The sequence below is a fragment of the Dromiciops gliroides genome, chromosome 4 (assembly GCF_019393635.1).
Source record: "Dromiciops gliroides isolate mDroGli1 chromosome 4, mDroGli1.pri, whole genome shotgun sequence".
Taxonomy (NCBI): Eukaryota; Metazoa; Chordata; class Mammalia; order Microbiotheria; family Microbiotheriidae; genus Dromiciops; species Dromiciops gliroides.
In genome coordinates, this window is record NC_057864.1 from 130,084,327 (window position 1) to 130,109,721 (window position 25,395).

The 25,395-nt window shown below is 45.5% G+C and overlaps 1 protein-coding gene across 1 annotated transcript in view; it reads left to right on the forward strand.

Moving 5' to 3' along the window:
- Positions 1–22,098, forward strand: part of PSEN2 (presenilin 2) — a 38,500-nt gene extending 16,402 nt beyond the window's left edge. Inside the window, exons 3-11 of the mRNA XM_043962336.1 lie at positions 5,837–6,066; positions 7,288–7,429; positions 11,911–11,978; positions 14,224–14,444; positions 15,189–15,287; positions 16,775–16,852; positions 17,972–18,091; positions 19,696–19,814; positions 21,196–22,098. Of these exons, the coding sequence (XP_043818271.1) occupies positions 5,837–6,066; positions 7,288–7,429; positions 11,911–11,978; positions 14,224–14,444; positions 15,189–15,287; positions 16,775–16,852; positions 17,972–18,091; positions 19,696–19,814; positions 21,196–21,351 (1,233 nt within the window). The 3' untranslated portion in view covers positions 21,352–22,098. The remainder of the gene's footprint in view (positions 1–5,836; positions 6,067–7,287; positions 7,430–11,910; positions 11,979–14,223; positions 14,445–15,188; positions 15,288–16,774; positions 16,853–17,971; positions 18,092–19,695; positions 19,815–21,195) is intronic.
- The last annotated feature ends 3,297 nt before the right edge of the window (positions 22,099–25,395 follow it).

Sequence of the window (25,395 nt, forward strand, 5' to 3'; positions counted from 1 at the left end):
CACATACCACTATGCCTGCCTGTCCCTTTCTCCCTCTGAGATTACCTTCCATTTATGTTATCTGTCTCCTGTTTCATTAAGTACCTGCTTTGTGCTGGGCACTGTACAAATATTATCTCATTGAGTTTTTACAACAATGCTGGGAGGTGGGTACTATTATTATCCCCATTTTATAGTTGAGAAAAGTGAGGCAGCCAGAGGCCCAGAGTTTTTGTTCGATCTGAGTGTGTGATAAGGAACCACTGGATCTTACTGATAAGGGAAGGACATGGTCAGACGTGTCCTTTAGGAATATGAGGGTGGCTGTCGTGTGTAACATATTGGGAAGGAGAGAATTTTGAGGCACAGGAGACAAATTAGGAGGCTGTTGTAATGGACCTACATGAAAGTCCTTGAAAGCGTGACTGTGTGATTAGAGAGAAATATGCTGTGTGTTATAGTGACAGAAACAGCTGATTTGGCGGCTGACTGGCTATGTTGGATGAGAGAATGAATAATTGAAGACAACCCTGAGGGTAAATTTGGAAACCTGGAGGAATGGTGGCATCTTGGACAGAAATAGGAAAGTTTAATAGACAAGTGGGTTTGAGGGTCATGGGTGTTAGAAGACATTTTAGAGACCATCAAGTCTAGCCCCTTTATTTTACAGATGAGGAAACTGAGGCACAGAGCAGTTAAGAGACCTGGTTATGCAACTAGTAATTAAGGCAGGATTCTGACCCCCAAGTCCAGCTCTCTATTCACCAGGCCACATAAGTGAGAAGTATTAAGTTTGAGATGTCTCTGGACTTGCAGTTTGAATGATCCAGTAGGCATTGGATATTCGGGTCACGTCTGCCAACCACAGATGCTTCCCGAGGGTTTGTCTTGAACCCTTTTTTCTTTTTTCTCCACAGCATGTCTGTGATCTTACCAGCTCCCATGGGTTCAGTTATCACATTGATGAAGATGATTCTCAGATCTGTTTATTTAGTCCTAACCTCCCTCCTGACCTCTAGTTTCCCATCACTTCTTGGATACCTCAAACTGAAAGCATTTCAAACTCAACCTTTCTAAAATCAGAATTCCTCATCTGTCCCCAAAGTCCTCCTTTCTTTCCAGTTGTCCAGCCTAAAAACCTTGGTGCCATTCTAGGCTCCTCATTCTCACTCACCCTACTTATCCAATCTGGTGCCAAGTTTTGTTTCCAACTTAACAACATCTCCTTTCTTCACCGTGCCCTGGTCTGGGCTTTTATCATCTCGCTTATTGCAGTACCTTTTTGGTTGGGCTTCCTTCAATCCATCCTTCATTCAGCTGTCAAAATGATCTGTCTTCCTGAAGCGCAGGTCAGCCCCCTGTTACCTCCAGGATCAACTAGAACAGCCTCTGCTTGGCTTTTAAAGCCAAGGTAGGCCCTTCCCTACCTTTCCAGTCTTCTCACACTTTATTCACCTGCATCTATGCTACACTCCCACTACACTGTCCATGCTGTTCCTCACAAATAGCGCTCCATGTATGCCTTGTCACTGGCTGTCCCCCCATGCCTGGAAGGCCCTCCCTCCTCACCTCCTACTACAGTCTTTCTTGTTTTCCTTTAAGACTTAACTCAATGCCTACCTTCTACAAGAGGCCTGTCCTGGGTCCTGGCCCTTCCTTCCTCCCTCCTCCCCACCCTTCTGTCCCTCTGAAAACATCTTCCATTTACATCATAGGTATCTCATTTGCACATAGGTGTTTAGGTTTTGTCTCTCCCATTAGAAAGTGGGCCTCTTCAGGCTAGGACTCCCTTTCTCTGATACCCCAGGCCTTAACACAATCCCTGTCTAAAGAATTTTTTAAATTCTTTGAAAATAACCATTAGTTTCTAGGTCCAGGAACTAATTGTTAAATGTTAATACACTTTCATGTGTACAATAAGCTTTTGTATAATGTAGGCCTATTACAACGTGGGTGAATTAAATCCCTTTTCTCATTGGTTGACCTAATTTTACATGGCAATGCCAATTTATGTAAAATGTCCCATGTCTGAAGGGAACAAAATTATAAAACATGTGTTTTATCTATTTTAAAAATCACCAATTCATACTTTTCATTAATCGTGGATATATGAGTATGTGTGTGTGTGGGGGTTGTTTGGGGGTTTTTGTTTCCATCATTATTCCATTCACTGAGACAGACAGCATTTATTTGGTACATATTTTGTCTTTACGTGTGTGTGTGTGTGTGTGTGTGTGTGTGTGTGTGTGTGTGTGTGTGTGTGGCAATTGGGGTTAAGTGACTTGCCCAGGGTCACACAGCTAGTAAGTGTTAAGTGAGGCCGCATTTGAACTCAGGTCCTCCTGACTCCAGGGTCGGTGCTCTATCCACTGCGCCACCTAGCCGCCCCGGTGTGTGTGTGTGTGTGTGTGTGTGTGTGTTTTAACCCCATAAAATATAAGCTTCTCAAAAACAGAATCATAGGATCTCAGACCTAGCGCCTCAAGCATCAGGCATCTGGTCCAGGTCCGTCACTTTATAGATAAGGAAACAGAGAACTAGGGAGGGTAAGTGAGGTACCCAGCTAGTCAGCGTCAGATGTGGCATTTGAACCCAGGGCCTCTAATTTAAGAGCCAGTCTTTATTCCACTGAACCATAGCTCCCCTTTTGCTTTTGGCTCCCCAGCACACGGGACAGTGCCTAGCCCAGGGTAGGCACTTATTAAACATTGTTGATTGATTGATTGGATCCAGACTAATCCTGAGTTCAAATTCTACCTCTGACTGAGAGAGACCAGTTAGAAACCAACCTCCGCCATAATGAAATGTTTTGTTATGCAACTTTTGGATGGATCCTGGGGCAATTACTAGTCATTTGTTTCAAAAGAATTCTTTAGCCTTTTGTGCTGAGGCCTGAGGATATAAAGAGAGGTAATTACAGGGTCCAGCCCCAAAGGAGCTCACATTCTTTTTCCCTTTTTTTTGTGGGACAATGGGGGTTAAGTGACTTGCCCAGGGTCACACAGCTAGTAAGTGTCAAGTGTCTGAGGCCAGATTTGAACTCAGGTCCTCCTGAATCCAGGGCCGGTGCTTTATCCACTGTGCCACCTAGCCACCCCCGAGCTCACATTCTCAAGGGGGAGACTGCAGGCAAACATCTCTCTAGATACCGATACGTGTAATGTGATCCTGGGTAAATCGTTTAGCCTCTCTCTAAGTCTCAACTTCCTCCTGTGTAGAATGGGGGTAATAATAGCACCCAGGGGAGACTGGGTGGCACAGTGGATAGAATGCCAGGCCCAGAGTCAGGAAGACCTGAGTTCAAATCTGGCCTCAGCTGTGTGACCCTGGGCTGGTCACTTAGCCCTGTTTGCCTCATTTTCCTCATCTGTAAAAAGGAGCCAGAGAAGGAAATGTCAAACCACTACAGTATCTTTGCCAAGGAAAACCCCAGATAGGGTCATGAAGAGTCGGACTGAACAACAGTAGCACCTCCCTTCCAGGATTGTCGTGAGAATCAAGTGAGGGAGTGTATGGAAAGTACTTTGCCACCCTAATGCACTATATAAACATGAACTACTGTTGTTCTAAAATGTATAGTTTATGATTTCTTGCTTTTAGAAAGAGGGAGGGAGACTTGAAATTATCGCTGCTTGTTTCAATCTCCCTTCCAATTTTAGTCAAGATCAGGAGCCTCATCAGGCCCAGAGGAGTAAGAGGGACTTGTCTGAAGTCACATAAAGTGAGTCATTCTCTGAGCACTGGCAAAAACCCTTAGGCTTCAGACTCTCCCCATCCAGTCTGCCTCCTGGGATACCCACCTTCCCTGCCCAGCCCTTGACTCTTATGCACATGAATTTGCAGTAGAGTAGAGGCCTGCTCTGGAAGGAGGCTGGGAGGGCAGGGCCAGGGGCACGAGTGAAGGCTGCAGAGAGGCACCTTTTGACTCGGTAGAAAAGACAGCTTCTACAGATCTCAGAAAGTGACCATGAATTCCCTATCACCAGAGGTTTCCAGGTGACTTCTGGAAGGTGATTTGTTGGAGATATTTTAAAGGATATTTTTGTTCACATGTGGTTGGAATAGATCAGGGTTTCTTAACCTGGGATCTTCAGACTCCTAAGGTTTCCATGAGTAGATTTTAGGGGGTCCATGAACTTGTAGGGGGGAAATTACACCTTGACTTCTGTTTAATTATTTTCCTTTCTGGGACAGCTAGGTGGTACAGTAGATAGAGCACCAGCCCTGGATTCAGGAGGACCTGAGTTCAAATCCGGCCTCAGACACTTGACACTTACTAGCTGTGTGACCCTGGGCAAGTCACTTAACCTCCATTGCCCTGCAAAAATAAATTTTAAAATGATTTTTCCTTTCTAATCCTATATATTTTATTGTATATATTTAAAACATTATTCTGAAAGGTGTCCACAGGCTTCACCAGCCTGCCTGAAGAGTCCATGACACACAGAAAGGTAAAGAATCCTTGGCTTAGATGGTCCCTGCTATGAGGCTGTGGGACTCTATGATTCTGAGGCAGTGGATGGAGCACTAAGCCTAGAGTCAGGAAGACCTGAATTCAAATCCAACCTCAGATATTTTGTGACCCTGGGCATGTCACTTAACTTTTGTTTGCCTCACTTTCTCCATCTGTAAAATGAGGATCATAAGCACATCTACTTCCCAAGGTTGTTGTAAAGATCAAAGGAGACGATAACCTTAGTACATAGTAAGCTTAGTAAGGCTTGCTTCCTTCCGTTACAGTGCTGGAGTTTGGGTTGGCATCTATCCAACAGTATGAACCCTTCCACTGATGTTTGTTTAATGTTGTCTGTCTTCCAGAGGGAACCATATCATCTTCAGCCCCATGAGTAAGGTTGCTAAATGTGTCTATCAAGAGACACAGTTTGCTTTCCTTGTGAACTGCAGACCATTGATAAGTTTTGCCTCATCTCATTAAGGAAAATTCTGTTGCCCTGAGTGTGGGGAAGGAAGGGTCCTGGAGCCGGGAGAAATAGGGCAGGAGAGATCCCAGCAACCCCACTAAAAGCTCAGTTTCCTTTGGGGAATCTGCCCATCGAACAGATCGACCTTAGCTTTGAAGCTAAAGACACACCCTTCCAGCCCCAACATTCTGTGATGTGTGAGCAGGTTCAGGGTTCCCCTTGACATCTGGTTGTACCATATGAATACCTCAGTTAACTAGAACTTTGGTGAAACATGACCAAGAACTGAAAACTAAGTAAAAAATAGGTCTCTGAGGAGTGAGAGTAGATTACATCTTGAAAGCTTTACCATCTCTAAGGACTCCTTATTCCCTCTGGACTCTGTGCCAGGCATCCTCCATGACAGAGATTTACACGTTTGGCCAGCATAGTTATCCATGCTTTATGCCCCCTGATGTTAGTGAACAGAGAGAGTCATCGAACAAAGTGATCATCGTTAAATATTCCTAGGAGTCTTGTAAGATTTTAAGCACAGGAGACACCTGGTTGGAGGAGAGCCATTCAGGTGGTTTTTCAATGCCAGATCGAACATCTTTTCTAATAATCAGCAAACCTTTCACTCATTGGCTAGATCTCATCCATCACTGTTATTTACATGTTGTCTCCTGCATTAGAATGTGTGTTCCTGAAGGAAGAGACCATGTTCTTTGCTTTGCTCTCTATCCCCAGCCCATAGGACAGTATCAGTGATGCTTGTGAGTGACGTACAGCAAGCACTGGGGGATCTTGTCTTCTCGGCATCTTCCCATCAATCATGAGGATGGACTGAGAACATGTATGTTGTTGTTGTTGTTAACAAAAAGAAGGGATTCTCCCCAGCCTTCCATTGGGGAAGAGGTCAGAGGTGGCCACTAATGGTATGTGTCGTCCTGCAGAAACGCCGAGGCAGCCTTTGTAACCACGGCCATGCTGACCAGTGTACCCCTGACAGCAGGGGCTCGTCCAGAAGCAGCAGCCTGGAGGAAGAGGAAGAGGAAGAAGAGCTGACGCTCAAATACGGGGCCAAGCACGTGATCATGCTCTTTGTGCCGGTCACGCTGTGCATGGTGGTCGTCGTGGCAACCATTAAGTCAGTCCGCTTCTACACAGAGAAGAATGGACAGCTGTGAGTCGGCCTTGTACATGGTGTACCCAGGCTAGCAAAATGTTTGGGGGAAGGGGGGTAGGGCAGTGGCAGAGGGGTGGCCAGGCTGGGTATGTGTATGTATGTATAGTATCCTTTGAGGCAATTAGGTGGCACCTTTGGGACACTGGACATGGAATCAGGAAGAGCTGAGTTCGAATGCTACTTCAGATTCTCACTGTGGCTGTGTGACCCTAAGCAGTGTCACTCACTGTCTCAGTCTCAGTTTCCTCACTTGTAAAATGAGTTGGCCCTTTTAGCTCCAGCTCTGTGGTCTTGTGATCACTGCTCACTCCTTGGGTGGGGGAGTGTTCAGCAAGCATATTATTCCAGACCCTGCAAGGAAAATAAAAAACAACCTATCAAAGGACACAGCTCCTGCCTTCGGTAAGCTTATATTGTGGTTAGGGAGCTTGAGAAGATTCATGAGTACTTACTAGATGAGTATAAGTTAATATAGCTAGTTAGTGTTAAGGGTAGTAAGTAAGGGAATAATTTGGGGCTGTGTAAGCTTAATATGGGGCGGGGCTGGGAGTGGGGCTAATAGATTTGTGGTCCTCAGTGTGGATAGAGAGAAGCCCTCAGAGGCATTGGGCCCAGGGGTGTCTGGTTCACAATAGACGCTAGGTCATGAAATTGTACCTGCAGGTAGCACATTTCATTACGGATGTTCTGTTGCATTTGCATTTTATTAAATCTGTTTCCAACAGTCCATCACTTCTGATATGACCCAATTCCTTTGCTTTATATTTGAGGAAACTGAGGCCCGGAGGTTAAATTATTTTCCCAAGGTCACAGAGAAAAGTAACAACAGGGCAGAGGTGAGAGCCCAAGACAGTGAGTGCTCAGACCTCTAAAATACAACTATTTTAAAGAACTTCAGTCTGAGTTTTCATCTTAGCTAAGAAAAAGACTTTGAGAAAACTGTCCCATCTCTCCCCCTTCTGCTAGACTACAGCCAGTCAGCAGGCTGAAATCTGACCTTGTGTCAGGTGAATACTTTTGAAAGTCTGGGCCCTTGTGGCAGAAGGACAGAGCCTGACCACGGATGGTGGGCACATGGCCAGATGGGCATGGAGAAGTAGGGGAAGAAGATGGGCGAGAGAGAGAATCCAGATGATGGATGAGAAAAGGTCAACTGTAGAAAGGCTTTGAAGGGAGAACAAGGGTAGGGGCTGAGCCATCCTTTCTCTTTACCTGCAGAATCTACACGCCCTTTACAGAAGATACCCCCTCTGTTGGCCAGCGCTTGCTCAACTCGGTGCTAAACACCCTCATCATGATCAGCGTCATCATCGTCATGACAATATTCCTGGTTGTGCTGTACAAGTACCGCTGCTACAAGGTGAGAGGTGGTGGAGGGACCCCTCACTGCTGGGAGGTCAGTCGGGGCCTTGCTCATGGCATTGTTCTGAACCAGCATCAGTCTGAGATATCATCCCTTTGAGAGCTCCTCCCAGTGATGCACACACCCATCCTGTCCACACCCATGTCTGCCCATCCTGTGCAGTTCTTATCTGCCTTCTTCAGAGGGTTTGGTGCAGGGGTTCATTCCCTCACGTTGGGACAGGCCAGGAACACTTGCCTCCCCTGTGACGCCTGCTGGCCGTCAGTAACCCTGGACGAGTCACTTAACCTCAGTGCCCCCCGGCAGCCCTCTTAAGACCATAACTTGCAGAACTGTCGCCTGTGTGCAGTTTGCAAAGGAGTTTTCTTATTCTAATGGGATTGCAGGTATAGTCCAGAAAAAGCACTCTGGACACAATGTGCTTGTGTCTCTCAGTTTACAAAGTGCCTCCAATTCCAGCGCCAGTCCTTTCCCCACTGTACCACAGCTTCATTTTTGTCTTTGGACATCCAGGTGAAAGGACAGCCAGGAAGGGTCAGAGGTAGGATTTGAACCTGCATCTGTCGCAATTCCAAGTCTGGTACTCTATCGTTCCCTCTTGTGAAAAAACATAGCCATGTATGTATTGTGTTTGTATATATGATATATATATAGATGTAAATGTGTGCATGTGTATATATATGCACACATACATACATATATCTACAGTACATGTATCTGTATATATGTGTACACAGACACATAGCTAGGTGGTATACAAAATAAAGCACTGGGCTGGGGGTCAGGAAGACCTGAGTTCAAATCCAGCCTCAGACATCTGCCAACTATTTGACTCTGCCAAGTCACTTAATCGTTGTTTGCCTCTGTTTCCTCAACTGTAAAATGGAGGAACAATTTGTTGTGAAGATCAAATGAGATAACATGTGTAAAGCACTTAGCACAGTGTAGGAGCTATATGTGTCAGTTATTAATATCACAATCACCATGTTTGCATGTGTATATAAACATGTTTTAAAACCTTGTTTTATATGTATATGAATATGCATGTCTGTCTATTTCTATATCTAGTGATGTGTTTTTGTAGAAGTGGGAATGATAAAATGAGAAGAGTAACAAACTTGGAGTTGGGACAGACCCAGGTTCAAATCCTACGTCTGACACTTACTACCTGAGTACTTTAGACAAGTCACTTACTGCAGCCTCAGTTTCCTTAGTTATAAAATAGTGATAATACTTCACAGAACTGTTGGGAAGCTCAAATGAAATAATAGAGACACAGCACTTTGTAAACCTTAAAGCACTAAAAAATGTCATATACATACATGTCTGTGTGTGGGTGTGTCCCTTTTTTGGGTCTAGACCTGTAATTTCAATGGTAGAAGGATCTCTTTGTAAGGAAACTCCTTTTATCAATGCAAATTGGCAACTCTCTGTGTGTATACATAGATATTGTGAGAAATAATTTTTGTAATTAATATCTTGGACTTCCTGACTCCCCCCCATTCCAAAGTCTTTCTTGATAAAATAAAGTCAACTCTCCTGGGCCCTGGTCATGGCTATAAACCTTTGGGAATCTTGATAAGAATGATCCTGGGGCGGCTAGGTGGCACAGTGGATAAAGCACTGGCCCTGGATTCAGGAGTACCTGAGTTCAAATCCAGCCTCAGACACTTAACACTTACTAGCTGTGTGACCCTGGGCAAGTCACTTAACCCCCATTGCCCTGCAAAAAAAAAAAAAGAAAAAGAAAAGAAAAGAAGAATGATCCTTCCAAATTCTCCTTAGGGCAATAAAGAACTGGTCTGGGGTGAAGGTTAATAATTAACTGTGGGTTGAGGGATGTGGTCTGTGCTTCATTTTAATATAGCCTACCTCCAAATTAAGTTGACCAGTCAGAGGTGATTAGGCATTCCTCAGGAACACCTCCTTTTAGAAGGACATATAATCTGTGACCCCACTGCCATAAGGGGTCTTTTGCTGAGAGAGACTCCATAGACCTCATTTTATTAATATCCTGCTGGCTATATTAATAAAATGATTAAATTACCCAGAAACTATGTCTCTCATCTTTTAATATGACATATACATATACAAAATGGTACATATGTCTATATATACATATACGCACATGTATGCATATATGTGTGGTTTTGCCCAAGTGCATAATATAATATTTACATGTATAAAATAAAGGGTAAACACATTTCCTTTTGTAGTCCTATCTGCATTAAGCTGAACAACCAAAGCCTTGATTCTAAGTAAGTCAGGGCCAAAGTCCTCCAGCTATGTGTGAGACACAAGGGTAAATGACTTTCTCAGGGTCACATGGCTAGCATGGGCTCGATTCGAAGCAGGCCCTCTGTCTGCTCTGCCAGCCCTCCATAAGTAGGCATTGCCTAGATAGATGTGTATGCCATGAGAAAGGCTGCCCCAGCTACTTTCTGCCACCCAACAAGTTATATTTAATCCCAGACAAGTCAGGGTGTTTGAATCTTCCCCCTTTTCCCCTTCCCCCTTTCTGTGTATGTTATGCAGTCTTAATGTGCTATGGTTTGTTGCTTAAAATGTCCTCGATTTCCGTTTTTTAAAATATTGTCCAAAGTATCACTTCCCCTATTTTAAAAGTTAATTTCTATTTTGCTTCTCCTTATGAAGAAATAAGGTTTCGTTTTAAGGCTCCTGACGGCCACAACAGGCTATTGTTTTGTTTTGGTTTTTGTTTTCTTTTTCCCATTTCCCTCTAGAGCTGGCTCTGTACAGATTCTACCCTGTGGTCTGGGAGGCTCTCAGCCTCTGGGGATTGACCCATTGTCTCCAATGGTTACAGGAGTGTAGCTGCTCCAAGACATCTCCCCGCCCCTGCTTGTTCTTCCCAGAGACTTGGTGACTTTGGGACAATGACCCCGAAGTCTTTTTCCTTTTTATGGAATAAACAGGAATCCTAAAATTTTAAAGCTAGAAGGAGCCTTAGAAATGATCCAGTCCAACCCTTTATTTTACAGATGAGAAAATTGAAGCCCCAAAGGATGAAATAATTTGTCCCAGGCCACACAGCTATTTAATGGCAGAGTGATCTTGAGTCCCTAACTCTCAGCCTAGTGCTATGTCCCCCAGAATTCGTTTTCTAGGAATACCATAAGTTTGTGTTCCTAAGCCATCAACCCCTAGAATAATTATTATCCATTTTGTAAAGGTAAAATGTCTTTATCACAGTGATTATCAGAATGCAGAAACAGACCTTTAACCTTTAGGTAGCAAATGAAGTGAGTCTCAGGTATGGGATTCTCTCCTGATTCCTTTGAAGGAATCACAAGTGATGTCTGAAGCAGATAGATGCCTCTTCGGAGTTAATGATGGGCCAGTGTTTCCCAGGGTGTACTAGGGATGTCGCTGCTGTGATTATCACTGCTGCCTTTGCAGGTAGAAGGCCTGGTCCTGGAGGGAAGTGCTTTCCCCACTTACAGAAATCCCCCGTCCTCCCACCTTGAGTTTGGCCCTGAGGTTGACCAGTGTGTTTCTTCTTTAATGATCCTTTAGAACTCTCTGGCTCCTCAAGGACCCTAACTGATGATAAGAACGTATTTAGGTTGTACTTGGAAACTGTTGTGGTCACAGCACTGGTTGGAGTCCTCATTTGTGGTTAGGTGATTCATATCCCTGCTAATGAAACCCCAAATTCCTTGACGTCTGTAGCCGTTTTTGTTGTCCCCAAAGCACTTTAGATACATTATTCATGTAATTCCCAAAGCCACATAATTAATGCAAGAATGATTATGCATATTCTTCACAAATGAGGAAACTGAGACCCAAAGAGACTCCAGACTTGCCCATGGCTTCATTCAAACGCAGGTCCCCTAACTCCAAATGCAGCCTCCTTTCTACCACACCACACTGGGGCCCACCAGCGCTCCAGCCACACACACACACATACATACGTGCACATGTGCATGAATGAAGGCAGCACTTACTAAGCGCTCACTATATGCAAAGTACTGTGCTAAGCCCTGGTGGGGTGGTGGGGAGGGGACAAGTGGAGAAGTCAGACATGCCCAGTTCTCCATGGGAAGAGACTAGATATGAAGGTTTCAGCTGCAAGTCACATGGAAAGATCCCATGGTCCTTAGGGTACAGTGGCAAAGCAGCAGCTGGTAATAACACGAGGGATCAGAGAGAATGCACTGGGACACCGTGTGGTATAAGCTGCAGCTACTGTCATGCAGCCATTTGTTGATGAGAAAACACTTGGAAGCAGAAGCGCCGTGTGCGTGTGGGCCTCGTTGTGGGGCTCTTCATTTTTACTGTTCAGATTAGTCTTGTTTTAGCATGACATCATGGCAGACATTGGCCACATGCATCGTCACCCCAGTGGGTGAGTTGAGCAGCAGGACCCTCACGACTGCTGATAAGCCCAGGTATTCTGCCTGAGACGCCAAGAGCGTTCCTTGTGTGAACAGTGGTGTGTGTTTTCTGTTGTCCAGTTTATCCATGGCTGGTTGATCCTGTCTTCTCTGATGCTGCTCTTCCTCTTCACCTACATTTATCTGGGGTAAGTGTCTGCCCCTGAGGTCTGTGATTGTTCCAGGTAACCCTTTCATCCACACTGCTCCCCAAGATGAAGGGCACGAAAAGGAGCTCGGGTTAGAGAAAGGGATGGGCATCCATCTTTCCTCACAACAACCCTGCAAGTATAAGTAGCAGTCTCATTTCCCATTTTACAGATTAGAAATCTGAGGCACAGGGGTAAGGTTTGGGAGGGGCATGGTCAGAGCCAGAACATGGATCTATCTCTTCTGATGCCAAGGCCCTGTTGATATTTGAAATAGACTTCAGTTAAGGACAAAACAGTATTTAGCAATGGGATGCTATAGGAAGAAGAGGAACTAGGATTGCCTTCTCTCTGGTGCCAGAACATCCAGCCAATCAGTAGACATTTATTAAGCACCTACTATGTTCCAGGCACTGAGCTAGACTCAGGCATTTTCTTCACACATTTTTTTTGTGGGCATAATATGCTCTACCTTGGTTGGCTGTGTGCTGTGTTTTTAGTCCCCTGTAAAAATACCATGGAGAGAGAGAGGCAACATGGCACAGTGAATCAAGTGCTGGCCCTGGAGTCAGGAAGACCTGGGTTCAAATCCTTCCTCTAACACCTCCAGGCTGCGCGACACTGAGTAAGTTGAGCTCAGTGCTTCAGGCAGCTCTCCAAGACCACATACAGAGCAGGTGTCCACCTGTCTTGGTACAGGGGGCTTTTCCCCTCAAGCAACAAAAACCCAGGTCCAGGCCCCCAATTTTTTTTTGCAGGCCCCAGATTTTAAAACAAGTTGACACTTTACTGTAAACCTGATTAGGGGATCATGGATTGAAAGCTGGAAGGGACCTCAGAAGGAGGCCATCAAGTCAAACCCATTTATTTTATCCATGAGGAAACTGAGGCACAGAGAAGTTGTGACTGGCCCAGGGCCACATAGATAGTAAATCGTAGAAAGGAGTCCAGAGCCAGGCCCTCCAACTCCAAATTAGATAGGAGCTGGTTGTTAGATGGAAAACCCTTCTCATTTAAGTTTTATTCTTTAGCCTAAACTTGGTAAATTCCAGATTTGGCAGACGATTGATTGGGATGTTGTGCTCTGTTTGGGGACGTCCTCTTATTGCAGATCCCTAAGGAACCTAGGAAGGACAGGGAAGGCAGGTTTCCTAGTGCCTCTGGGGACATGGGCATTGGGAGTGATCTGCATCCCCTGGAAGGGCCCCTTGTGCTGCAGAGAGTGCCTTGCCCACAAGTAAAATTCAGGTCTCTAAAGCAGGGATTCTTAGCCTGGGCTCCATGAACTTATTTTAAAATACTTTAATAACCAAAATAAATGCCATCCTTTGGAATCCTGTATATTTTTATAATCATCATTCCCAGAAGGGGTCCATAGGTTTCACCAGACTTCATCAAAGGGGTCCTTGAAATGAGAAGGTTAAGCTCTCCTGGTCTAAAAGAAAGTTAAAATGAAATTCTAAAATAAGGCAAGTAGTAGACTTAAAATAAATGTAACAAGATCCCTTGCTGTGGAAATAGGTTTTGAGGTGGAAGTGGGAACTTATTTAAACCTAGAAGATCATGGAAATCTTAGTGCTTGAAGGAACCCTGCAGAGAACTGTACGATTTCCCGACTCTGCAGACTGGAAAACTGAGGCCCAAGGAAGTTAGAGAGTTGCCTCAGGTCATTCATATAGTACATGGGATATAAAGCTGGGATATAAACCCAGGTCTTATAACTCCTTCTGCCTGGGAATCATAGGAGTTGGGGGGAAAGTGCATTTAGCTAATAGAAATGGGGGCAACACGTGTGTGTGTGTGTGTGTGTGTGTGTGTGTGTGTGTGTGTGTGTGTGTGTGTGCGTGTGTGCGCGCGTGGGACCAATAAAGTAACTGTAACATTCTGTGGAGGAGAAAGAGGATACTATTAAAAATAATAATAGTAATTGACATAGCATTTTGTGAAGCATTTTACACATATCTCATTGGTCTTTATAAAAAACCATTAGGGCAGGAGTTATTACTTACCTTTATTTTATAGCCACAGAAACCAAGTCTAAGAGAAGGTGTCTTCCCAAGGTCACAGGGAATAAGCATCTGAAGTAAGATTTGAACCCAAGACTAGCACTTTTAATCCATTATGCGTTGATAGGCAGAGGGTTTTAAACTAGGTCAGGGTCTGATTAGCTAAAGGAAGCTGTGGGGTCAGCATTTTTTTTCCCCTTCCCAGTGACTTCCCCATATCTGCTGGTCTTGCTTTTCAGGGAAGTGCTCAAGACTTACAACGTGGCTATGGATTACCCAACCCTTTTCTTGGTCATCTGGAACTTTGGGGCAGTGGGGATGATCTGCATCCACTGGAAGGGCCCCCTGGTGCTGCAGCAGGCCTACCTCATCATGATCAGCGCCCTCATGGCCTTGGTCTTCATCAAGTACCTCCCAGAGTGGTCGGCCTGGGTCATTCTGGGAGCCATCTCTGTGTATGGTAGGACAGCTGTGGACAGGGGTGGTCTGATGTAGAGCATTTATCTTGGATGCCAGACAATGAGGGTCAAACCCCCCACCCACCCACTAGAATGTAAGATCCTCAAGGGCAGGGACTGTCCCTTGTATCCTCGGGACTTCATGCAGTGTTTGGGGCATAAAAGGTGCTTAATAAGTGCTTATTGATGGATTGATTCCAGTTAGTCTTTTAACTATCTTCCTCCTGAAGAACGTGAGCTACTTGAGGGCAGAGACTGTTTCATTTTTGTCTTAGTGACAGGCCCTGTATCCCCAGTGCATGGAGCATTGTGGGTATTTAATATGTGCCTGTTGAATTGAATTTTGTGAAACAAAAATGGGGGCTTCACCAGAAAGGGGCCTTCCTCCGAACAGAAAATAGAGGTCACTTAAAAAAAAAAGAAGTCACTTAACAGTTCATTCGTCTTTTCTTAAAATTGGCACTTTCAAGGCCAGCTAAAGGGTCCAACCTGTTGTTGGTTCTAAGGCACACACCACAAATGAGGGCAAAAACTTGTTTGGCAACAGATTAGCTTTGAGTAGGGGTTGAAAACCAGGAACAAAGGAGGAGATCTGTGCTCTTAATTCTCCCTTTCTTCTCTTTGGTCAGGGCCAGCCAAGGGAAGCCCAGCCATCCATTTCAAAGAGTATGAGTTGAACAAGTTTCTGGGATCTGTTTGAGAATGCCGGCTGCTTTTCCCTAACAAAGACTTCTTGGTTTTCACAGATCTCGTGGCTGTGCTCTGTCCCAAAGGGCCCTTGAGGATGCTTGTAGAAACTGCTCAGGAAAGAAATGAGCCTATATTTCCTGCACTCATCTATTCATGTGAGTCCTCCCCACCTCAGCCCCTGCTGAGTCGCATAAACCATGTGAGTTGGGTTATCTCCCCACGCTCTTTCCCTTTTGGTTTTCCCTGTGCCAATAACAATTTCCTGACTCTTTCCTTTCAAAATTATGAAAAAGAACCTCTTTGCGAGGTTGGGGAGGGTGGGGAGAAGAGAATGCAGTTGGTCTCTGTTCTCCCCAATGTCCAGTAGGGAGCTGGCCTTTCTTTGATTATTGAAGACTATTAAAAAAGCACACTCTTCCCCTGGAATTGTCGTCTTATACTCAGAAGCAACCACAGAGGCCCTCGGAGCTGACCTTCCGGTGCAGTTCCTTCTATAGCATCAGTGGAGGAAAGCCATCTTAGCCTGTGCATCCCGCTATGGGGAATCAGTTGTCTCACCAGGAATTCCTTTCCATTGTTGGTGCTCTCTTGTTGCTAGGGAGTCCTTCCATAGATTAAGCTGAAATTCGCCGCCCAGTAACTTCCATGGGCTGATCCTATGTAGAAAATGTCCAGTGTGTTTTTGGCATGACATCTCCCTACACAGCGACTTATAGGAGTAAATGATCTTCAGTCTAGAGCAGAAGGGACTTTAGGGACCACAAAGTACAGCTGCCTCATTTTAGAGATGCCCAGGGTGGTTCAGTGCCTCATGGGAGGTCTCAGAAGCAGGATTAAAACAGCTCCTGGGGCTCCCAACAAGCCAGGGCTCTTTCCACTATAACTTCGTTGCCAAATCAGCTCCCTTCTCTGGACCTCAGTTCCCTCTTCTTCCAAGAGAGGGATTGGAGGAGAGAGATGACCCATGTCTGAGGTCACTTGGCACTCTAGAACACTTTGGGTCTTTGAGTCTGTGAACCTTGAAGGAGGGTTGGCAGGCCAGAGTCACCTAAACACACTCGAGTAATAGAGGGGGAGACCTGCTCAGCCTTTGGGGAAATCCTGAGTATTTAAATGATGTAATGGAATACTTTTTGTGTTAGAAAAGCCTGATAAACATGAAGAACACAAAAAAATGGAAACACGCAGATGATACAAATTGAGCCTGACGGTATAGGAACATAGGCATTGACTAGAGTGAGTTAGAAAACAACATTGGTAACAAAACTTTATAAGCGTATAGATGGGGAAGAGATCAGAGAGGGGGCCCAGAGCAAATGTTTGTTTAGGTCTGTGTTCTGTTATCCTTGTTCCAGCCTAATATAATAATATGTCTTATCACCCCCATTGCACATTTGAGGAAACTAATCCACAAAGAAGTGAAGGAATTTGCCCAGGGTCACAGAGCCTCCAGGCCTCAAACCCTGCTCTTCATTCTCCAAATTCAGGGCTTTCTCTACCAGGTCACCTACTTGGCACATGATTACAGTACAGTGTACTCTAATACAGAATACTTCTTTAAGCACGGTAGGAATAAGGAAGCACAGTTTGTTGACTGTGCAGCCACAGTGACCATGGTCTGGTCTGTCTTGTCTTCTTGCAGCTGCCATGGTGTGGACTGTAGGCATGGCAAAGGTGGATAGTCCAACAAAGGGATCCCTCCCCAAGGACCAAGAGCAAGGTCAGTGTCTCTGAAGCAGATTCCACGGGCCCAGAGTATGGTGTCCCACAGTTCCTCCTTCTGGGTGTGAGAGAAAGAGAGTGCTAGAACGTTTATTAAGTGCTTAGTGTGTGCCATGCTGGAGATCCAAGAACAAGGAAGCAGGACTAGTTCCTTCTCTCAAGGAGATTACATTCTGAGAGGGGAAGACAAAACTGGGGGGCGGTGGGAGTGAAGTGAGCGGTGTGGCTGGGGTCATCTCTGCAGTGACTCAGCAGCCATCGAACCAGCCTCAGGCCGAGTCCTCCTCATTCAGGTGAACTAGATGGCTAGGGTGGCTATGGAGAGGACTGGGGGGGGCGGGGGGCAGGAAGCTAAGTGGACAGCAGCATCCACTACCTGCACTTGGCTGTTGTTATTTATGGGTATGGGAGAAGCTCTGCCGGTTAGTGGCTAGGGAGTTGTCTGTCCTAAGAGCTGTCTGGGTTCTAGGCCTGTCTCTGACACTAGTCGTTGTGGAACATCGCTCAGTGCTCGAGGCAGCTCTTTCAAGACACTAAATGGCAGAAAAGGGGCTGGCCTGCGATAGTAGCAGGAGGGTCCTAACCTGGGAGTTCCCTATGAAATCCCAGTCCAGACTCGTCCCATTCCCTGATAGGGGAACTGCTGCCCCCTTTACTTGCTGCAGCATAAGCATGAGTCTGGGGTAGAGATTTTCAGATGTGGGAAGGGATCGTCCTGATCACTCCCTAGAAATTACCCCCTTGTGTATTAGAATATGGAGTATGCAGCACGTCCCGGGGACTGTAAGCTGAGTGCAGCTGATTCCTCCTGTCATGGGTAAGGCTGGGGTGGCCTCGTCGTCAGCCCCGAGGATCCCTCCCCAATTTTCTTTTCACTTATTTCTGTTATTGCCAAGATTTTCTTTGAGGCAAAGGGAAGTCACTGAGCAGGTAGTGGGAGGATAGGAGGAGGATAGATTAGGCTGTGGTGTCCTGAGTGGAGGGACCCATTAAGCCCAAGTTCTGATCCACCATGGATCCTTCCCTAAGGACAGTATCTTTCTCTCCACTGAAAAATTCTGACTGTGCTTCTCATGTCCCTTTTTCCTTCACTGCTCTTCTCTGACTGGGAGCACAGATGAAGACTCAAGCGATGCTTCTGGGGACCGCTCTTACTCTGAAGCCTGCGACTCTCCGAGGTGCACCCCACTCCATGTGCCTTCCTATGCAGTGGAGGAGCTGGAGGAAGAGGAGGAAAGTAAGGTGGATTCGTTTTCTCCAGCCAAGTGGGGATCTGGCTTCTAAGGGGCGCGGGGTGGTGAGGGCAGGTGGGAGGAGGAGACCAATTCCCTAGAGCAAGTGTGCCCATACACCTGCCCAGTGATCTCTGTACACAGGGAAGAAAGCAAAGACTAGTGATCCTGAGATGCCTAAGAGCCCAAGTGCAGTCTGCTGGCTTCTAGTGGACAGCAAACTCCCCGGGGGCAGGGATCGTTTCATCTTGTCTCTGTTCTCCCAGTGCCCAGTGCAGTCCCTGGCACCCAGGGGGTGCTTGATAATTGTTGAAATGAATTGCCTGTTAGTCTCATGGAAAGGTGTGGCCCAGTTGCCACTGTCATAGAGGTTGGCCTATGGGATATAGAGTAGAGAAAGACAAGGGAACTGATTCTTTGGCTTATTAAGAGACCAAAGGGATTGGGAGACAGAAGCTGAGGCTTGGTAATGAGTACAAACTTGCAGACAAATCTAAAGCACTTTAAAAATCAGTGTTATCTACCCAAATCCTCAGTGTTTTTTTTCTTTTCTTTTTCTTTTTTGGTGAGGCAATTAGGGTTAAATGACTTGCCCAAGGTCACACAGCTAGTAATTGTTAAGTATCTGAGGCTGGATTTGAACTCAGATCCTCCTGAATCCAGGGCTAGTGCTCTATCCACTGTGCCTCAGTGTTTTTTAAAAGCAGGTCATGGGATCATAGATTAGAGCCAGAAGGGATCTTGTCAGTTATCTAGTCCAGTATTCTCAGTTTACACATGAGGAAACTGAGGCCCAGAGAATTTTAGTGACCTGTCCAGTGCCACATAGGTAGGAAGCAGCAAGCTGGAATTTGAACCACAAATCCAACATAGCATGTGATCTCATAGCCGAAAGTGTTTTAGTGTGCTTGAAAGTCATAGAATTACAGTATTCTTAATTTCAAACTTGCTTTTCTTTTAACCTGGCTTATCACTTTCAGATTTACTAGCAGAGAAAGTGCTGGCCTACATGAGTAGGGGGACTTCTTCGCCTGAAGTTCCCTGTACCAGTAAAATCACCAATCCAATCCCAGTCCCATTCATTAATTTGGGCCCAGAACAATGCCTCTTTCCATGCCTGATCCAGCTAACCTGCTGAAGGATGAGCATTAGATTGGGTTGCTCCCTGTTTCCCATCCCACAGAGACCTAATTAGTCCCTTTTCCAGACAGGGAGATTTCCTAGCTTTCTGTTTCTGTGCCTTCTGCTACTGCCGGGCATTTTTTGAAGGGCTGCCCATCAGTATTTCCGAAGATTTTAGATGGGTTATGGAAATCTAAGGCCATCGTCAGTGTCAGAGCTGTTGTTTCCATGTGATTCAGTGTTTGGTGGGGAAAGAGGGTAATGACACATTTGGGCCACTGAGCTTTGAGGCCGTCTGAGCATTTCAGTTCTCGGCTGTTTTCCATGCCCTTGAACTTTGGAGAGAACTGGCTGTACAGTGGATGTTGTGGTAAGTCAGCCTTCAGTTCACTTGAGTCAGTCTCATCCATCATCCTTTATCATTCACCGTCCATGAGCAGTTGCCACAAGACTTAACAAGACTTGGTTTTTGTCTTCCTCCAAACAGGGGGAGTGAAGCTTGGCCTGGGAGATTTCATTTTCTACAGCGTTCTTGTGGGCAAGGCAGCAGCCACGGCGAGTGGGGACTGGAACACGACGTTAGCCTGCTTTGTCGCCATTCTCATTGTAAGTAGTAAGGCAAGTGATGGCAGTAAGAGTAATAACTGAGATTGATGTGACCCTTCCAGCCTTTGTCCATTCGTTGTCTTTAGCTCCCTGTGAGGTAGCTTACTTGTCAGCCAGCCCTGTGAAATTATTAGTAGTATTGTCTTCATTTTTTTAGATGAAGAAACTGAGGCCCAGCGGTCATGCAGTGAGTAACTTTAAAGACAGGTCTTAAGTGGGGTCATGTAGTTTGAAAGTTGAAAGAGACCTCAGTGACCCTCTAGTCAGACCCACGTGCAGAAAGAATACCTACCATAACATGGCCGCAAGCAGCTCTCCAGCCTTAGCTTGAAGACTTTCAAGGAAGGAGAGGAGGAAGTCTTCTGGCTTCCAAGCCCAGCGTCTTACACACAGCAGGCATCTAGCAAATGTCTGGGTTGGCTTCCCATCCCGAAGCAGTTATGAATTATCTACTTGAATGGTCCTACACCAGAAGTGTTGCAGCAAGGGTCCCTGAAACGCCAGCAGCAGCCTCTGCTTACCTGGTCTCAGCCAGTCCTTGAGTATTTCTTAAGAATGAAGAGGACTGGTACCAAGGCCAGAGAGCTGACTTTCAGCGGCCCGCAGCTCTTACCCTGCTTCACATCATTTAACCTGGTGACAATCCCATGGGCCTTTGGCAGTTCTCATTCTTGTGTAAGGTATATGTGCTGCATTAGAGATACAGTGTCCTCATGTGTCTGCTAAATATGACTTCATTGCCTTGGGAGGTGGGAGGGGAAGTCCTATGGTATAAGTAGACAGAGCACTGGACCTGGAGTCAGGAAGTCCTGAATTTAAATCCAGCCTCGGTCACCCACTGGCCATGTGACCCCGGGCAAGGTATTTAACTTGCCTCAGGTTTCTCATCTGTAGAATGAGGATAATAATAGCACCTACCTTCCCCCTACCCAGAGTTGTCATGAGGATGCAGTGAGATCATGTATGTAAAGCACTTTGCAGTTCTTAAAATGCTCGCCAAGTACTAACCAGAAAGGCCACTGGAGTAGAGAGTCAAGGAACCCACATTTTCCTCTTGCTGGATGAGCTTAACCTCTTTGGGATTCACTCTCCTCCCATAAGAAATAGGGATAAAATAATCCCTGTAGTACTTGCCCCACAGGGCTGACAGTGAGGATTGAGTGAACCCGGGGATGGGAATGTATCTCAGAAAGTACACAGCACCCCATAGGTGCTAGGTGCTCTGGGGGTTAGCTTCGCCGTGGGCTGAGGCCTTCCCTGAGATCTTCTTGTAAGACCAGACTCTAGAGGCATGGACACGCACACGCATGCACACACATGCACACAGACTCTCCAGTTTCCCCCTTTCCCTCTCTAGCCTCACTTTCTGTCCTTCCCACAGGGTCTGTGTTTGACACTCTTGCTGTTGGCCGTGTTCAAGAAGGCCTTGCCCGCCCTGCCCATCTCCATCACCTTCGGTCTCATCTTCTACTTCTCTACTGACAACCTCGTGAGGCCTTTCATGGACACCCTGGCATCCCACCAGTTGTACATTTAGAGCAAAGCTTAGCTGCTGTTGTCTGGATACTAGGAAATTCCAACTCTATGAAATCATATAGTTTTACACATTAGTGCCATATATTTTTTAAACCTTTTTTTTTTTTTAAAGAAGATGACACACACAAAAAAGTATTATGTAGTTACTTTGTGAGACTGACCATCAGTGCAGTGGAGTAGAGCAAGGCCCAGGACTTGGGTTCAAGTCCTGGCTCCACCACTAACTAGCTGTGTGACCATGAGCCTCAGTTTCCTCATCTGTAAACTGAGGGAGTTGGACTAAGTGATCTCTAAGGTCCCTTCTGGCTCTCATATGATATAGGTGTCTCTAAGTTCAGCCATTCACCCTTTGAGGACCTGCACTCCCCCTGCTGGACACCCAGGAGTTCATTCGGGTGAACCAAGAAAGAAGGTCACAAAATGTGGCTCTGGGCAGAAGGGAATGGAGAGACGCCCACTTATACTCCATAGTCTGGAATTCCATGGAAGGGTGATCTGCAGAATATTGTGACATATTGGAAGCCCATAGAATGCTCTCAGGAAACTAGATCAAGGGACTGGTCCTGCCCACCCAGAACAAGGAAGGCACCTTTTTCAGGAAGGAATGTTCACAACATTTTATCAATGATGTTATTTTTATTACCTATTGGAAAGGAAGTCCTATTCTTGTTACAGTTCAGGTGACTAACTGCTGGGAAGTGGCTCATTGGCCATCATGACTTAATACTAATAAACTTCCTTAGATTGACTTGGTTGAAATGCTCTTTACCTCGTTGTAAATTGTGACCCTTCTCTGTGTAGCAGAGTGGAGAGAAAGCTGGCCCCAAAGCTAAGATGACTCAGGTTCCAGTCCCACCTCTGACATACATCCATGTGGTCCTGAGCAAGGCTAGTCATTTCTCAGTACGTCTAAGCTGCAGAAAAGGTATCTGCTTGCCTTGGCAACAGGAGTTCCCTCGGCTGGAGTTCTTTGTAACAGTGAAATCACAGTCCAGTCTCTGTCCCTGTTTCTAGCATCATCTTCCTGGCTGGTAAAGCATGTACTGCGTTTAATCAGGGATGGAGTTTTAAGCAGAGCTGATAAAACAGACACATGTGCACCAGTCTGCTAAGGAGGGACATCATCGTGTGGGGTAAGGGTCAGGACACCTGGGGTCAAGATTCATATCAGGTACCTGCTTGGCTTATGGGGCCTTGGTCAGGTCATTTCCACATCTTGGTGTCTGCCTCCTCCTCTGTAAAATGAGGGGACTGGATGAGACCATCTTAAAGTCCCTTCCAGTTCTAAATCTCTGATTCTAGAGCATGTTAAGTCCTCGTTTAATGAGAAGAATATATCAGTAGGTCAAGAGCCTATGCTTTCATCAGTATGGGAATTCTCCCCACCAGTCCAGATCCTACCTCACCAGTAATTTAGTAGTTAAGCCTTAGAATGTCATCTGAGGCCCAGAGAGGTTAAGTGATTTATGCCCACAGTCATACAGCTGAGTCAGCGTCAGGCAGAATTTGAACCCAGCTCTTCCTGATTCCAGGTCAAGCACTAGCCATGCAGGTTCTCTTTTTTTCAGGGCAATGGGGATTAAGTGATTTGCCCAGGGTCACAAAGCTAGTAAGTGTCAAGTGTCTGAGGTCAGATTTGAAGTCAGGTCTTCCTGAATCCAAGGCCAGTGCTTTATCCACTGCGCCACCTAGCTGCCTCCACCATGCAGGTTCTTTTTTTTTTTTTTTTTGCAGGGCAATGGGGGTTAAGTGACTTGCCCAAGGTCACACATCCAGTAAGTGTCAAGTGTCTGAGGCCGGATTTGAACTCAGGATCTCCCGAATCCTGGGCCGGTGCTTTATCCACTGCGCCACCTAGCCGCCCCCCACCATGCAGGTTCTTAATGAGAAGGTTTTTGAGCTTGTTTTTAGCCCAGTCCTGTGCTTTAATTGGTGTGAGGAACTCCTGCTATGAAAACTATCTCCACTGATGCATAGAGTCAACATGCCTGTAACCTGTGTTCACAGAGAGTTGCTGGGGCATGAGCATAAATGAAAGTTTTCAAAAGCATCGCGTTCTTCTACATGAATGCTTCACTCCCTTCCTTTCAAGGTATCCCATCTCATTTCTGGATGTCTCTAATTTTTCTAAATGTCTTTCTTATATTAATCTGAAGTTGTCTTTTTTCCCCCTTGTTACTTCTATCCTTTGATTCTAGTTGTGTTTCCTGGAACCACACACAACCAGTCTTCTCCTTCTTTCTGTAGAACAGCCCTTGAAATATGTGGTAAGGAGGTGAATTCAAAAGGTGTCAACTGTGTGTTTCAGAAGTTTGGCAGTGAATAACAAGAGATAAAAGGGAGGTTCAAGTAATAGGATTTTCCCAGGACTGGAAGCTATAAGGTTGTAGGCTAGCCTATTTATCTCCTATATTCATTCACCTAAGCGCAAGAAAGAATGAAACACAATACAATCAGAAAACCCAAAGTGCGGGGTGTTCAAGGCCATGTTTTGGTCTGGGTGAGGAAATACAGGCTCAAGGCCTTTCTCCCCTCCCAGAGGTTTACAGCCTGTTTTCCCTCCCTTGTCTCCTGGAAAGAGCTCAGTTTGGCTGCTTAGTGGATTTTGTATGCATAACCTAGTTCCACTTCAGCAATTTTATAGGAAGAAGTCACAGAATATTTTATCCTCTGAACTGGGGAGCAGGACCCCTCTAATTGTACAACATCACACTTTGAGAAGCAGGTTCACCAACCCCACACTACCATGAACCCTAATGTGCAATAGGCCTTCATTTTACAGTCCCTCATGACAAAATATCTTCCCCCCCCCCCCCCCCGCCCCAGGGCAAAGAGGATTAAGTGACTTGCCCAGGGTCACACAGCTAGTAAGTGTCAAGTGTCCCAGGCGGGATTTGAACTCAGGTCCTCCTGAATCCAGGGCTGGTGCTTTGTCCACTGTGGCACCGCCCAGACAAAATATCTCTTTATAAAAACTAATCGATGTTAATTGCTTACCAATGATATTGAGGAATCTCAGTAAGGCAAATGATATTGGGCCAATAATCGGTGGCTGTAGATATTGAGAACACACTAGAATAGGGGATCAAGCCTAGCCTTAAAAAGAAACCTCAACCCCTCAGGGGTAAATCTTTAGTGCCCTAAGGGAGGATATAGCCAGCCCAGGCTCTGTTGACCTTAACTGCTAGTGCCCATGTGGGTTGGTAAATCGAGAGCCTAGAAAAACATATTAAAGATAGTGGTCTGTCTTCCTGAAAACAGTGGGGGGGGGGGAGCAGAAATGAAGAGAGAATAGCTCTTCCAGCCCTTAAACCATATTATAAAGCACCAGTCATTGGAACAATTTGGTACTGGGTAAAAAAATTGGAAAAGTGAACCAATGGAATAGACCAGGTAAGAATCAGAAACAAACTCAATGTTCTGTTGTTCAGTAACAATTACTATTGGGGATGTCTTCCTTCTTCCCAAGAACTTAAGGGGAAACTAGAATACAGTTTAGTAAAAAACATTGGTTTAGACCGCAGTCTTCCACGTCAGTACACCAAAACCTTCGGTGCTCAGTTCTCTCTGTACTTTTCCCCTTGAAGGATTTATTCGCTGCTAACAACTTGAAAGTCAGTTCCTTGTGTGGGCCTATTTTCTCCTTTGTAAAATAAGGGTTTGGACTAGATGACCTCTGAAGTCCCTTCCAAGCTCTAAACCTGTTCCAGTAACCTGCAAAGGGATATATTGCCCATCATGGGTTTTTTCAAATGGAGAAAAATGGGTTGGAGGCACCTCACAGCTATGACTAGGGGGAGAATTCTTCACCAAACAAGGTTTAGTGGAGATGATAAAATAAAATAGATTTCATTACATGACATTGAAAAGCTTCTGTGTGAACAAAACCAAAATAGATTAGATAAGGGAAACTTAGCTGTGGAAAAGCCTTTGAATCAAAAATGTCAGATAAAGGTCCACTACCAAGATACATAGGGAAATAACCCAATTATAAAAGACCAAGTGCTATTCTCCCAGTAGATAAGAGGTCAAGGAATATGATTGA